General features: G+C 51.4%; 1 protein-coding gene across 18 annotated transcripts in view; it reads left to right on the top strand.

The window, feature by feature from the left end:
- The window catches only part of Kcnq2 (potassium voltage-gated channel subfamily Q member 2), a 59,290-nt gene that overhangs the window by 18,670 nt on the left and 26,729 nt on the right, over nt 1-13,891 (top strand). For 10 of the 18 annotated variants that reach the window (XM_075963364.1, XM_075963363.1, XM_075963355.1 and 7 more), the window contains exons 2-9: nt 2,208-2,298; nt 3,250-3,376; nt 3,700-3,875; nt 4,781-4,906; nt 6,599-6,709; nt 7,166-7,261; nt 10,692-10,786; nt 12,068-12,097. In XM_075963364.1, the coding sequence (XP_075819479.1) occupies nt 2,208-2,298; nt 3,250-3,376; nt 3,700-3,875; nt 4,781-4,906; nt 6,599-6,709; nt 7,166-7,261; nt 10,692-10,786; nt 12,068-12,097 (852 nt within the window). The remainder of the gene's footprint in view (nt 1-2,207; nt 2,299-3,249; nt 3,377-3,699; nt 3,876-4,780; nt 4,907-6,598; nt 6,710-7,165; nt 7,262-10,691; nt 10,787-12,067; nt 12,098-13,891) is intronic. The other 8 variants (XM_075963358.1, XM_075963362.1, XM_075963354.1 and 5 more) reach the window with 1 other exon arrangement.

Raw genomic sequence — 13,891 nt, 5'->3', positions numbered from 1 at the left:
CAACTCAAAGACAAGTGGTTGTGTTTGTGTTTGAAGTGATCCCCAAAGAGACACGTGACAAGGGGTATGTCTGTGAGGAGGACCCTGCAGGTGGTCATGGCAGGTAGGGAAGCAAACTGTGCCGAGGTGAGAATGAAACCTGGTTCGCTGACTCTTTCAACCTGGATCAAACTTTCTAGTCTCTAGGATCTAGAGAGTCTGATGCCGGGGGTGGGGGTGGGGTGGGGCTTATTGTCAGCATGTTTAAACACAATAGAATTTGGGGGAAATTTTCCGAGTGTAATACAATCCCTGGTATACAAGGAGGCATAATTACATTGAAACTCTACTCAGGGTACATGTCATTTCTTCCAAGAGATGGGCTACCTGTATTAGCTTTCGGGCCTAAGGAAGGATCTGGCCTGGTCTCAGTCATATGGCTATAGTAGAGGTCATTTGGACGATTCGCCACCTCTGGTCCTGGCTGTGGGAGCTTGATATCCCTGGCCCAGCAGATAACGCACATCACCAGGCTGTGAATCACCTCCAGTTCCCAGCTTTCTGGATAGAGGAACAGGTTTTAAGTCCATTCCTCTGAGAGGACAATTCTGTGTACTTAACACTCCTGGTTTTCCTGGAGATCTCTGGGCGCAATTCCATTGTGCTGTGCTCCAAACCTGTCTGGGCTGGAGGTGACCACCCAAGGGAGCATGCCCTCATGGACAGCACCCTGAGCCTGCAGTCGCATAAATCAGAGTGGCAAGAGGGAAGTTGTGAACTAACGGGTGGGGACAGTGGCCGGTGCCACACATTAGGCTGAGAGGGAGATTTGTGTGGAAGGAACCCGACCCTCTGGACTTGTCTGCTATCCAAAGGTAGGGGTCACAGGAGGACACAGAGGCCCAACAGGAGCATGGTAGCTCTGTTGACATGGTCATCATCATTGCTATCATTGTGTGCTGGGCATGTGGTTGGACGCCTGGCTTTTGAAGGTAGCAGGGGACGGCTGGCAGGAGGAAACAGGCCCGAGAAACTCTTGGAGCAAGAGTTCTTGTGGTTCTGATGGACGTGAAGTTCTTCTTGGTGCCTTGTGGCCAAGCATGTTCCATGCACAGGAACCCATGGCTCCGTGTTGGATGTACCTCTTTTGTGTGATGGGTTGTCATCTTCAGGGGAGCTGCCTAAGAGGTGGGTTCCTGACACACACACATATCCCATGCACACCTGCGAGGCTCATTTGTATTGGAGTTTGGAGTTTTCATTTTCTGTTTAAAATTTTTTATTATAGTTCTCTCTCTCTCTCTCTCTCTCTCTCTCTCTCTCTCTCTCTCCCCCTCTCCCCGTCTCCCTCTTTTTCCTCCACCCCATTCCCTTTATGGGAATTGGTTTTCTCCTACCATGTGGTCTAGGGGATGAAACTCAGGTCCTGAGGTTGACAGCAAGCGTCTTTACCTGCTGAGCATCTCACCGGCTCTAGAGTCTGTCTCTGGTGATTTAGCTGCAGCTGTTCCAGTCTCCCGGGATAAGGTGTGGGTGTGGTGGTCCTCAGCTGGCAGTGTTATTGCCGTGTATTATCATGTGTTTAGGTCGCTTGGTGTGCCCTTGTCAAAGGCTGCAAGCTGGGCTCCTGTGGTAGGCACTTGTCCTCTGGGGTTGGATAAGGGAGAGAGCATACAGCTTGTCAGAAAGCATACAGCTTGTCAGAGGATGCGCATAGCCATGAAAGAGGCAGAGGTCTTGCAGGAGAATTTTGGTAGGCCAGGGAGGGTCAGGTAAAAAAGGGGAACGGAATAATTACAGCATACACTGGTCAGCAGGGGTCTCTACATCTCCAGGAAGGGGAGATGGAGAGACTATGACAGCGAGGGCAAGGCTAGAACGATGAGCTGAGAAGTTCTTACTCAGCACCAAATCCAGTAGGAAGAGAAGCTTTCTGCCTCTGAACCCAGGGAGGAAGTGTCGCATTTCGTGAAAAAGGATGAATGTTTGTCTTCTGTGGGGCAGTGTGGGGGTTGGTTCTTTTAATTGCTCTTGCACTAGCTAAGGCTGTCAGGACCCAAACCGGATAGACCAGAGAAAGGGAGGGGGCCTGGCCAGCAATCAGTGTGATTAGAGAGTCTTGGGTAGGAAACGGGGAGAACTGTGCTCTCCCTGCTACTCTCTGAGGGCCCTCCAGCGACTGTCATCCCAGGCTGGCCCACTAACCGCGTGCCTCTCACCACCTGCAGGTTTCTCTTGGTCTTCTCCTGCCTTGTGCTTTCTGTATTTTCCACCATCAAGGAGTACGAGAAGAGCTCAGAGGGGGCCCTCTACATCTTGGTAAGCTGCACCCTTGGGCAGGGCAGCAGGGAGGAGAGGAAAAGAGCCCTGGTTGATCCCATGGTGAAACCTCTGCTGTAGTCTTCCTCTCAAGTCTTGGAGCCCTCCAGTTATGTCCCTAACCCTGAGTGTTTGAGCGAGTCAGGCCTTTGTATCCAGGGCTCCTCCAGAGCAGAAGGCTTTCTTGCATCCACAGCCAGCGTTGCTTCCGGCTTTGTGATGCAGACCTCAAGCCCCTTCCCAGACTCCCAGTCCATAGCAGAAGTGACATCACAACAAACAGCTCTCACCGCCTCTCCTTCCCACCCGGCTCTCTGGAGTCTAAGTGCATAGGTGTTTCCACTGGAAGTGTGGGTGCTCCACAGAAGATGTGGGTGAAGGGGTGGGAGGCCGTGATGCTCACTCACATAAATCCTGCGATGGGGCTGGGGTGGGCGTCATGGAAACAGTACGTAATTGCTCTGTTGCCATTGGTAACGGAGGTGGCCCTTCAAGGAGAGCGATCCCACTAGGATGTTCTTCCACCCACTTTGCCCCCACTGCCCCGGGGCTGCCTGAATTCTAGAGGAACCCGCTCTCCCTTCGCTTTGACTGAGAGCTCGCTCAGTGCCAGTGTCAGTGTGCCCACCCAGTACCCTGACACCAGAGCCTCCCACGCCATCTCAAACAGGACAGATATTGCTCAGAAGGGAGGCAGGAAGGGTGATTCCTCTGGCGGTCTACAGGCCAGGACTTGCTGATAGCAGTGAGCCCTGGGAGAAGTGTATCTATAAGGGATTCAGTCCTGGCTGACGTGAGCTGGGGGACCTGTGGGGTAGACCTGCAGCTCTAACTTCTAGCTCCTGAGCCATGGGACTTTATCTATCCCTGTCCTGAGACTGCCCGTGTAGTATGCAGCCAGTCTTCCTAAGACCTGATAGTGTCTTCATCTGTGCTCCTCCCACCTCCCAGGAAATCGTGACCATCGTGGTGTTTGGCGTTGAGTACTTTGTGAGGATTTGGGCTGCGGGCTGCTGCTGCCGGTATCGAGGCTGGAGGGGCAGGCTCAAGTTTGCCAGAAAGCCGTTCTGTGTGATTGGTGAGGCCTGGCCGACATGGCCACCAGAGTTGGGTGTGGGGCAAGAGTTGCTTCTGTCTTGGCCACTGTGGGCTGAGTGAAAGGGGACAGTCTTCTGGAAGCCTTTCTTACTACTGACTTGGAGTTGGTGTCCCTGGCTGACAGGGCCTAGATGTTGGGAGGGACAAAGTGCTGGGCAGTCTTCCCTGGACACCACAGGTAGGCAGGGTGGGCACTGGGAACCACCCTTCCGCAGGCCCTACATGATCTTGTGTGTCTATGGGGCCATTGATCCTTTGGGGGTCCAGAGGAGGTGACCCTGGGCACTGTGCCTGTCTCCATAGATATCATGGTGCTGATTGCCTCCATTGCTGTGCTGGCTGCCGGCTCCCAGGGAAATGTCTTTGCCACATCTGCGCTTCGGAGCCTGCGGTTCCTGCAAATCTTACGTATGATCCGTATGGACCGGAGGGGTGGCACCTGGAAGCTCCTGGGATCCGTGGTGTATGCTCACAGCAAGGTGAGCCCTGGCCCAGCCTGGGTCTTGCTGGTTACCCTGGCTCCAAAGTCTGGGGGTGCTCTAAAGTGGATGTAACCAGGGACCAGATATGGACGATCTTCCCCCTTCCTTTCTCACCTGTCCCCAGAAGCTCTTTTCTATTTTTAGTTTGAGCTGCCCTCCCTATAGCTGGCAGCCCCTGTAGCTGAGTGTTTCCCTTCCTGGTTCTGAGGGCCTGGATCGATACTATGCCTGAATCACCTGCGTAGGGATTGTTTAAGGTGTGGCTTGTGGTGGCTGCTGACCAGGGAACTCATGGGATGACTGTGGGCACACGATCTGTGTTGAAGGAGTTCTCAGTGGCCAAGACCTGTACTATTGGGCCTCTATGCACGTGATGGACTCATTGAGTCAAATGCTCTCTATCCTGCTAGTCCCCCCTTTTTTGGCCATGGTGGTGTGGGAGCAGGCACTGGACCCTGGGGAAATTGAGCTCCCTGGAACCTGGTCTCTCCCTTCCTTTATTGTACTCTCAATTTTAGGAACTGAGTGTATACCTGTTTAGGCCTGCACCCCCTTTTGAGGATATCTCCACAGTATCCAGTGCTGGGACATCAGTTCCTGGCTTGGGGTATGTGTTCCCAGCCAAGAACAGGATGTTTACTGGGCTGTTGGATGCTCTGCTCCAAGGTCTAAAATATTCAGTTGAAAGAGTTGTGCTGGTCGGCCAGAAGTCACCCTTGATTGTCAGACAAGCCCTGCTGCCGGCCCTGACCAGTGTCTACTCTAGCTGTACCTTGTTGGCCTCACGAGGGGACTCTGTCCTCCAAAGCCCCTGAGGTGCACAGTTCAGAGCAGGGCTCTCACGCTTGACATTGTCCGAGTTGGCCCGAGTGGGGCAATGGTATGTTCTCCTGCCTTTGCAGGAACTGGTGACTGCCTGGTACATCGGATTCCTCTGCCTCATCCTGGCTTCCTTTCTGGTGTATTTGGCAGAGAAGGGTGAGAATGACCACTTTGACACCTATGCAGATGCACTCTGGTGGGGCCTGGTAAGTCCTGGTCATGAATCACTTCCTCATCCACGTCCCCCCCCTTTTTTTTCTGTCCTGAAGATATACCCTGCCCCTTGGGACCTGGAGGAGAGACCTGACAGCCCTTAGGCTGACCGGGGTGGGCATGTCTCTTGGAGGCCCCCTGGTGGCTGGCTGTAGTCATGATGGAGATGACAGTTGAGGGTGCTGTGGTTATTGTGTTGGTAGATGTGGTAGCGGACAGACTGGGTTCCTTTGTCCCCGTCACCTGCTTGCCGGAGAGCATGGAAGTTTCAGTTTGGATCTCCAGCACCCACGTAAAAGCTTGAGTGACCACACACACACACACACACACACACACACACACACACACACACTGCAAAGGGGGCCCTGACTCTCTGGGGCTTTTTTTGATGGTCTGTAACCTGCTGACAATGACACCGACTTGCTGCTGCCCAAATGCTAGAACCTTACCTGGCCTTTATGCCTGAGGCTCCCCATGCTGAACTCTGGATACTCCAGAAGCCCCTGCCATTGTCCCTTTTCAGAGGGACTGTGAGACACCGTTGGACTTCTGCTTGGAGTGGGCAAGGATGACAGGCTTCCTGGATCCCTTTTTTTCTGAAGACCACACTAGTCCTGAGATCCATCCCAATCAGAGAGAAATGGATTTCTTGTAGTCCCTCCTACTCCAATGCTCTGGACTCCTTGGAGGTTCAGGGAAGAGGCTGTTGTCACCTGAAAACCCACGAGATGGTGATCTAGACAGGTGCTGCACTTGCAGTCTCTGGGAGAGGATCAGACAGCGTCCCCGGGGATGAAGCCACAGGGTAGTTTATTAATGATCTTCCTAATGTCCTCCTGGGGAGGAGCAGGGCTGTGGGAGTGAAGTGAATTTAAGGCTGGGAGGTAAGTAGCAATAGCGAGCGTGTGATGGGCACAGGGCGGGAGCAGCTGGACTGTCTGTGTACCCAGGCTCTGCCACAGGAATCAGCTTGGCGCCCAGGAGATCTGAGGTGTAACCAGCTGGCCCTGGGTCCTGGAGGGTGATGCAGTCCATTCTCTTCAGAAATTTTTGGGCCTAGGCCTTTCTTCTCTCCCAGAACTGAAGCAAACATTTTATCGTTATTGTTTCGAAGTAATTCTTGTATTTTGAAATGTCTGCTGGTTCCTAAAATGCAGCCCCCTCATTGCTACTCATTTGTGTTCTTGGCCACCCCCTATCTGCCACCACTGCCCTCCTCCCCATCATCCCTGAATCCTACTCTCCTTGCCCTCTATGGACCCTGGCATCCTTGCACTTCCTATCAGTTCACTGGTGCCCCCTACTTCTGAGCACAGAGCAGGGGCTTAGATACATCAGCACCTCGCCTGATGGCAACTGCTGTCCTTGTTTGGTTCTGGTGTGTACTGTGTAGCCCACCCATCTCAAGTGTTCCCTAGAGTCTTGGGAATGAAGAGAGATTGGGGTTTGGTAGGATCGAAGGATAAAGGACAGCCTTGCTGACCCTAGCCTTGCTTTGCCCTAACATGGGTTATGTGTGTCCAGCCCAAGTCTGAGTGGCTTCAGTGTCCAGCTGCCCCCAAAGATACAGGCAAACTACTTGGGAGAGCTTCTCACGACTGAGCAGGGATGTCTGGCCTGGGATTAAAGGCCTCTGGTAGGCCATTGCCAGTCTGCCCAAGTGACCGGAGCCTCCTGCCCCTCAGATCACCCTGACGACCATTGGCTACGGGGACAAGTACCCTCAGACCTGGAACGGGAGGCTGTTGGCCGCGACGTTTACCCTCATTGGCGTCTCATTCTTCGCCCTTCCTGCAGTGAGTCCTACACCCCTTCCTGCCCTCGGGATGTTAGGGGGTGTCTCAGAGGCTCCCTGTAAGACTTGCCCACAGGCCACCTGTGAACTGTCCCCATGGGGTTCACATTCCCTAGAGAGGTCCCATACCAGACCAGGCCTTTTGACACAGCTCTGTTGACTTCTGTGGTTATCCCATCTGAATGACCCTAGACAGTGGGGTCCTCATTCACCCTATACAGATTAGGATGGGCGTGCCAACTGCTGCCCTGGGGATGGCAGAGGGCAGCTGGCTGCAGCTGCCTTGTGGACAGAGCAGGTTAGGAGGGCTCCTGTTTGGGATCTGACCAGAGAGTCCCCCAAGCCTGGTCTCTAGGTGACGAGGTGCTAGGGAATTCCAAGGATGCAGGAAGCCTTGTAGGCAAGGGGTGAGGAGGGTCGTGGTCCCAGGGTGTGGTCTGACCTCAGTGACTTGCAGGGCATTTTGGGATCTGGCTTTGCTCTGAAAGTCCAAGAGCAGCACCGGCAAAAACACTTTGAGAAGCGGCGGAACCCTGCAGCAGGTCTGATCCAGGTGAGCCTCAGTCCCTGCCAAGGACTAACCCCCGTTCTGATTCCACCTTACCTAGAAGGGAGCCCCCCCCAAGATTTTGGCATTGACAATGGCTGTACCAGGCTTTTCCATGTCTATGGATAGATCCATGCTTGGAAGACAAGATTATTTTCAGTATGAGAATAATTCAGAAAACCTGAGGTCACACACACCCAGTGACTCACGGTAGTGATGCTAGCTGGCCCTCTTCCCAGCAGGTTATTGGCTAAGGCCATACTGTCCCAGTAACCATGCAGATCCTTCCAGTGCCCTGTGGGTAGGTGTCTCATCATATTCGTTCTGCAGCCATGAGACCCACAGCTTAGAGATGTTGGCAGTTTGGCATCAAGTGGCTCTTGAACCACATCTGTGCTAATTCAGCCTAGCTGCTCAGGCTGTGGACACTGTGCCTTCCTTCACTGAGCTTATCCAGCTGGCCTTATCATTTAGGGGCAGATGGAATGTAGAACATCTGAACATGTGTGCAAGAAGACAGATATTTCTGCTGGACCCTAGAGCTGGCCAGGGTTTCTTGCCAGCTGAATGTGGCCCTATATCTGTCTCTCTTTTCTAACGGTGTGGCCTTCACAGATTTGACCTTGGGTCCAGCCTCTTTTTGTGTATGTATTACATAGCTTTTACCACAAAACACATGGCTACTGTTTCATAATTGCAAAAACACCAAAACAAAGCAAAAAAAAAAAACCCAAACAACAACAACAAAAAAACCAGAATGCCCATTTGAAAAGAAAATGACTGCATGCCCACGGGGTCCAAAGGTTTAACAGAAGGCAGCAAAAATTGAGTATCTCCTCATATACTCCTCTCAAAGGCCATTCAGCAGCTGCCTATGAGTCTTCCAAAAGTCAGAAGTGACACCAAAGAGCAACAACATTTGCTGTCCCTGCTTTACCCACAAATGACAGAGGACATCTGTGGGTGAAGTCTCTCTGCCTTACCTGCACAGTTTTCCCCGTGACTTCAAGATGGCTTCAAGAGCTTCAAGATATCTCCAACCCATTTATGATGCAAGGCTGTAGAATAATTGATCAAAATGTCCTTCCTCTGAGTGAAGCTGGCCTTCCTGCATGTTTGGGGGCCAAAGATTTGGTTAGCGGTGACCCCAGTAACCTTGAGGTAGGGGCAAGGGTATAAAGACTGGTTTTTCAAGAGATTTATCACTTGGGTATGATTCTGGATCCCAAGCAGAAAAATGCCTGAAGGGGAGTCTCAGAGGAGGTACCAGGGCCTCCTAAGCTCCCAAAGTATCGCCATTCTGTAGAAGTCAGTCTGACCAACCTGGACTCCATGTGCTTGATGTAACTGAACTATTGATGGAGACCAAAGTAAGTAATCCCATGTTCATGGACTAGAAGACTTCATCTCGTTAAAATGCTCTTCCCAAACATTGATATGCAGGTTCATTGCATTGGTCATAAGTCCAACGACTTCCACCCCTAATCCTAAGGTGTCTATGGAATTATGACAGACTCTGAATATCCAGGCAGTGCTGAAGCAGGAGAACAAAGTATGGGGACTCACACTTTCAGCTTCTAAATTACAAAGCTGTGGTCATCAAAACGGTGTAGTTTTCATGTAAGGGCAGGTACACCGGCAGAACAGTGAGTGCCCATTTGTGTTAGCCCATCTGCAGGCTGCTTACAGATGAGAACTGTTTCAATCCATGGTGTTGGACAAATGGAGACCGGTTTTGTTATTGTTACTGCTTTTTTGCTTGTTTTGTAACAGAAGCTGGCCTCAAACTCATGTGATCCTCTTGCCTCAGCCTCCTAAGTTCTGTACCACAGACATCATACTCTGTTTGGAGTTTTGTTTTCTTTTTCAATGATGTGGTGCTTGCTTGTGTTCCCAGAACTCTGGAGACGGAGGCAAGATCTCAAGCTTGAGGCTAGGCTGGGATGTATAATGAGACCTTGCCTTAAATAAAAGAGTTAAGACTATTAAACACTTTAGAAGTAAACAAGATTTATTGTTTTTATCTTTTATGTATGATACCAAAAGTCACAAAGGTAACAAAAGAAAACAATTAGAGAACATTAAAATTAAAAACTTGTTCCTCAGAGGACATTCAAGAATGAAAAGACAACCCATAGAATGGGAGAAAAGTTTGGAAATGAATTTAATATCCAGAATATATAAAGAACTCCAAAAACTCAATCACAAAAAGACAAACAACTCGGAGGGTTTTGAGGCAAGGGACTCAAAGAGACATTTTTCCAAGAAGAGAGACAACTGGCCATGAGCCTGTGAAAAGATGCTATGTTATTAGAGAAATGAAAATTAAATCATGAGATGCCACTTCACACTCACTGGAATGGTTAAAACTTTAAAAAATGGAAAATATGTGTTGGTGGGGACTTGGTGGCATTGGGCCTTTACACATCACTGAGGGGATGTGTGGTACAGCAACCACTCTGAAGACAATAATCAGAGCTGGGCTCACTGGTAGAGCTCTTGGCTCCCACGTGCAAGGCTCTGGATTCTACCCTCAGCACCGAAAAGAAAAGAAAAACAGAAAAGAAAGTGACACATGGAATTGTTTCCTTACCCACACGTTCTCTCCTTTGTTAGAACCCAAAACAGGTATTGAGCCAAAAGCTTCCGTGTTTATCATGCTCTATACACAACAGCCAGAATATGGGATAGCTATGATCACTGGTGGATGATTAAAGTGCATGTGACATACCTGTACAACCAAGTGTTTCGTCAGGAAAGGGATGGAGCTGAGTGCACACTGAAGTTCAGGTCAGCTCTGAGGGCCTTTCCCTCCATGTAAGAAACTAACAGACCATACATACAATCACGGTTAGGAAATTTCCAAAGCAGTTGAATCTCTCGAGACTAAAAGGCTGGTGTTGCCAGAGCCTGGGAGGAGGCTGGAATGGAAGTGTGGACAGATGGGCATGCCTTTCTGAGGGTGAGAAGCTGTGGTTAGATAGCGGTCATGGTGACACAACGGCGTGGGTACTTGAAAGCAGTCAAAGTGATGGACTTTATGTTGTGTGGATTGTGTTGCATATACAAAACAAAACATAACAACAACAACAAAGTATAGGGAATGGAAAGATGCCCGAGCCAGTGAGGAAGACCAAGCCTGCGCCATCTTGCCTGGAGGAAGGAGCTACCTCCTTACCTTACCTCCCTCCCTAGGTCTCATGGGGTTGGGTTAGGTCTTGTTTGGACTGGGGAGGGCAATGAAGTCACCCACTCGATGTCAGGAGAGACGGAAGGGAAGATCACCAAGGCTCACTGTGAGCCAGAGCAAGTATCTCCCACACCCTGAGGCTGTGGGGTGAGGACAGGCACAGGGGCTGCAGTTCTATGTCGATGAGGTCCCTGGAGCGGGGTAGCCTCAGCCCAGCCGCAACCATCTCACCTCTTTCCACTGCAGTCTGCCTGGAGATTCTATGCGACTAACCTGTCACGCACCGACCTGCACTCCACATGGCAGTACTACGAACGTACAGTCACTGTCCCCATGTACAGGTACCGCGCCAGGCCCGGCCTCCCCACCCTGCACGGTGGTTTGCTTTTTAATTTCCATTTGTTCTTTACCCCATTGATTTTTATTTCTTTTTTTCCCCCCATGAGTATGTATTTTTCCACAAAGGATTCTGTGTGGTTTATTTCACCGTATTGATTTTGTTCTTTGTTTTACAGTGTCGTGGCTTTTATTTCTTACTCTTGTTCCCATCCTTTACTTTCCACTCCTCTTTGGGGAACATTGTGTTGTGATCCCCACCCCAAGCTGTTCCGTGAGATGAGTGATGGCCTTAGTGCTGCAATGCCAAAGAAGGGCAGTGGTGACTGTATTCTTCTGACTGTGTTCTCCAGAAGAGACCAGGGTGATGATGGTATGTGTGAGTGAGTGACTGTGTGTGTGTGTGTGCGTGAGTGAGTGAGCATGTGTGCGTGCATGAGTGAGTGTGTGTGCACGCACGTGTGTGTGTGTGTACGTGAGTGTGAGTGTGTGCGTGAGTGAGTGAGCGTGTGTGCGTGCATGAGTGAGTGTGTGCACGCACGTGTGTGTATGTGTGTACGTGAGTGTGAGTGTGTGCGTGAGTGAGTGAGCGTGTGCGTTAGCAAGGCAGAGCACAGGATACCCCACGAGGATCTAAAAAGCAGGAAGAGGTCAGGAGGTGCCTTTCTGGGGGGTCACGAGGGAAGAGTGTCAGCTGGACTGAGGGCCACTGCTCAGAAGTCAGGTAGCAGCACTGGCTTGGAAATTGTGTGCACAAAACTTGAGCTGAGGTGAAGATGGGAGGCCAGATGCTTTAAGTCAGAGCGCCTTGGGTGCTGTGAGAGAGAAGAGGCTGGACCAGCTTCAGCTTCATTGCCTCTGTCAGAGCATTTCATCCCACCTGTTTCTATCCATCCAAGTCACCTCCAGGTGGCATGGGCACAGCGCTCTGCCAGGACTCCTGGGCTGGGGATCATCTTCAGGGATCTGGCAATGGTCAGATAGACCACCCACCACTCTGCCTGCATCAGTCACAGCCGGGCATTGCTTGGGACAAAGATGGCCTTGCCATTCCTTCTTCAGCACCCACCCCAGGCTCCTCTGGAGCCCTGAGCCCTTGCCTGGCCCTGCCCCAAGCTCCATGCTCCTTGCAGGGCATTGGGACAGGACTGAGCTATGGGCTAATTTTCTTTATTCTGTTGTTTCCCCTACTTCCCTCAACTTTTTTTTCATTTTCTTTTTCTTATCCCGTTCTTTTAAAAATTTTTGGTTCTTTTCCCTCTGTGTGTGTGTGAAACCCTTGAAAGCTCGCAAACTCAAACCTATGGGGCCTCCAGGTAGGACATGCATGGGATGGGAGATGTGTGTAGCTCTTGTCTGTCTGAGTTCGGAGTGTGGCAAGCCCTTTAGAGCCTATATCCCACCCCAGAGTACCTGCCCTTTAGTTCTAACGCTACCATCGTTGGACCCTGTCGCCCTGTGGCCCCTCCCTGCCTGGAGTCCCTGTGTTAACCTGTAGCTCCTTCTAGACCAGTGTGAGCACATCTTGCCTCTCTGACTCCTGCTTCCTCAGCTGCTGCTTTCCCGTTGCTGGATCCCTTGTCCTCAGTGTGTCTTGTTCCTTGGCCTGCTTCCTGCCTTGTCTTACAGCTGATTCCCTACCCCTGCCTCTACTCCACCCCCACAGCCCCACTTACGAGCAGAGTGGTGGTCATAGGACTCACCATGCTTCTGAGAGACCCATGTCTGGGACCAGGAGCATACCCCAGACCGTTATCATACTCTGGTCATCTGTTCCAGGGGCTCCCTTCCAGAGTCTGAATCTCCAACCCTGGAGCCTTAATACCACAGTGGAGAAAGTGTGAAGGCTCAGGAAACAGATTATTTTGAGTGGCGAATCCCCCTTGCTGTGTTTAGGGCCAATTTGAGAAGCATGAAGCTTATTTTTTGCTCGTGTGCAGGCAGCTGAGCTGCCCAAGAAGGTTTACCCTACCTGTACAAGGCGAGCCAGCCCCTCCCTGCTTGCATGGTGCCCGTGCTGGAGGAAGACCCATGTACCAGCACAGCACTATAAAGTCCCTCCTGACCTGGCCCGGGAGCAGGTATAGGTTCTTTTTTTCTGGAGCTGCAACCTGTAGCTTTTTTTTTTTGTAGGGACTGGACTAGGACTCTCAAAATAGAAGGGTTGTTCTCTTGGGAATGCCCTTGGATTTCTCCTTCCCAGACGGCAGAGGCACAGGCAGCTGTGGAAGTAGCATCCTAATGTCCAGCCTTTCCTGGGGCTCCCAGTCGCCTGGGACATGGAAGACCTGTGTCCTGTCCTGCTCCTCCTCGCCTCAGCCCATCTTCTCCAGCCAGTACCACACCCAGAAAGAAGATGCCCCCAAACACACACACACACACACACACACACACACACACACACACACACACGCCACACACTGTCCCCAACCTGTGTGACTGGAGTTGTCCCATGAGACCAACACTATCCTCAGATCAGCCAGTATTCTCCTGGGGTTGCCCCTCCCTCAAGCCTCTGTGACTGCTTAGGGGTGACCAGCTATGTGCACGGCCCCACTTCCATGTGTCTGCCCCTGGTGGCTGCTTTGTGTGTCCTAGGCATGCGTCCAGTGTGGCTGGGAGGACTGGTTTTACATGTGTCTAACCCGGGCTGATGTGGTGGTGGTTGTGGGGGTCCAAGGGACATAACTGTGCCAAGGACTCTGCTCCAGGCCCCAGGGCTGGGTGAAAAAGCGGAGGGGAGGCCCTCGGGGTTCTAGCTCTAACTTTGATTGCTAGGCTGCTGCTTTCTTGCTGACTTGTTAAGAGACAGTGAATGGCCTGGGGGAGGGGAGGCAGAAATGGGTAAGGAGAGAAGCTCATGGGACTTCTGTTTTTTTTTTTCTTCCCAACATTTTCAGCGACCCTCTAGGTCTGGCTCTGGGGCTGTGGCTATGAAGCAAGGAGGGGCCCAGATATAGGTATCCTTGCCAGAGCCTGTGCCTCTGGGGTAAAGGGAGAGGGGAGGAGAAGACAGAAGCAGTAGTGGCCCAGAGGTGCAGGGTAGGTCTCTCTGAGTGGAGGAACAAGATTGAAGAGCAAGACTAGTTTTCCAGGAAACCCAGTGTTCC

The sequence above is a fragment of the Microtus pennsylvanicus genome, chromosome 2, assembly GCF_037038515.1.
Source record: "Microtus pennsylvanicus isolate mMicPen1 chromosome 2, mMicPen1.hap1, whole genome shotgun sequence".
Taxonomy (NCBI): Eukaryota; Metazoa; Chordata; class Mammalia; order Rodentia; family Cricetidae; genus Microtus; species Microtus pennsylvanicus.
Note: the sequence above shows the minus strand (reverse complement) of the source record. Positions and strands in the feature narration are given on the sequence as shown.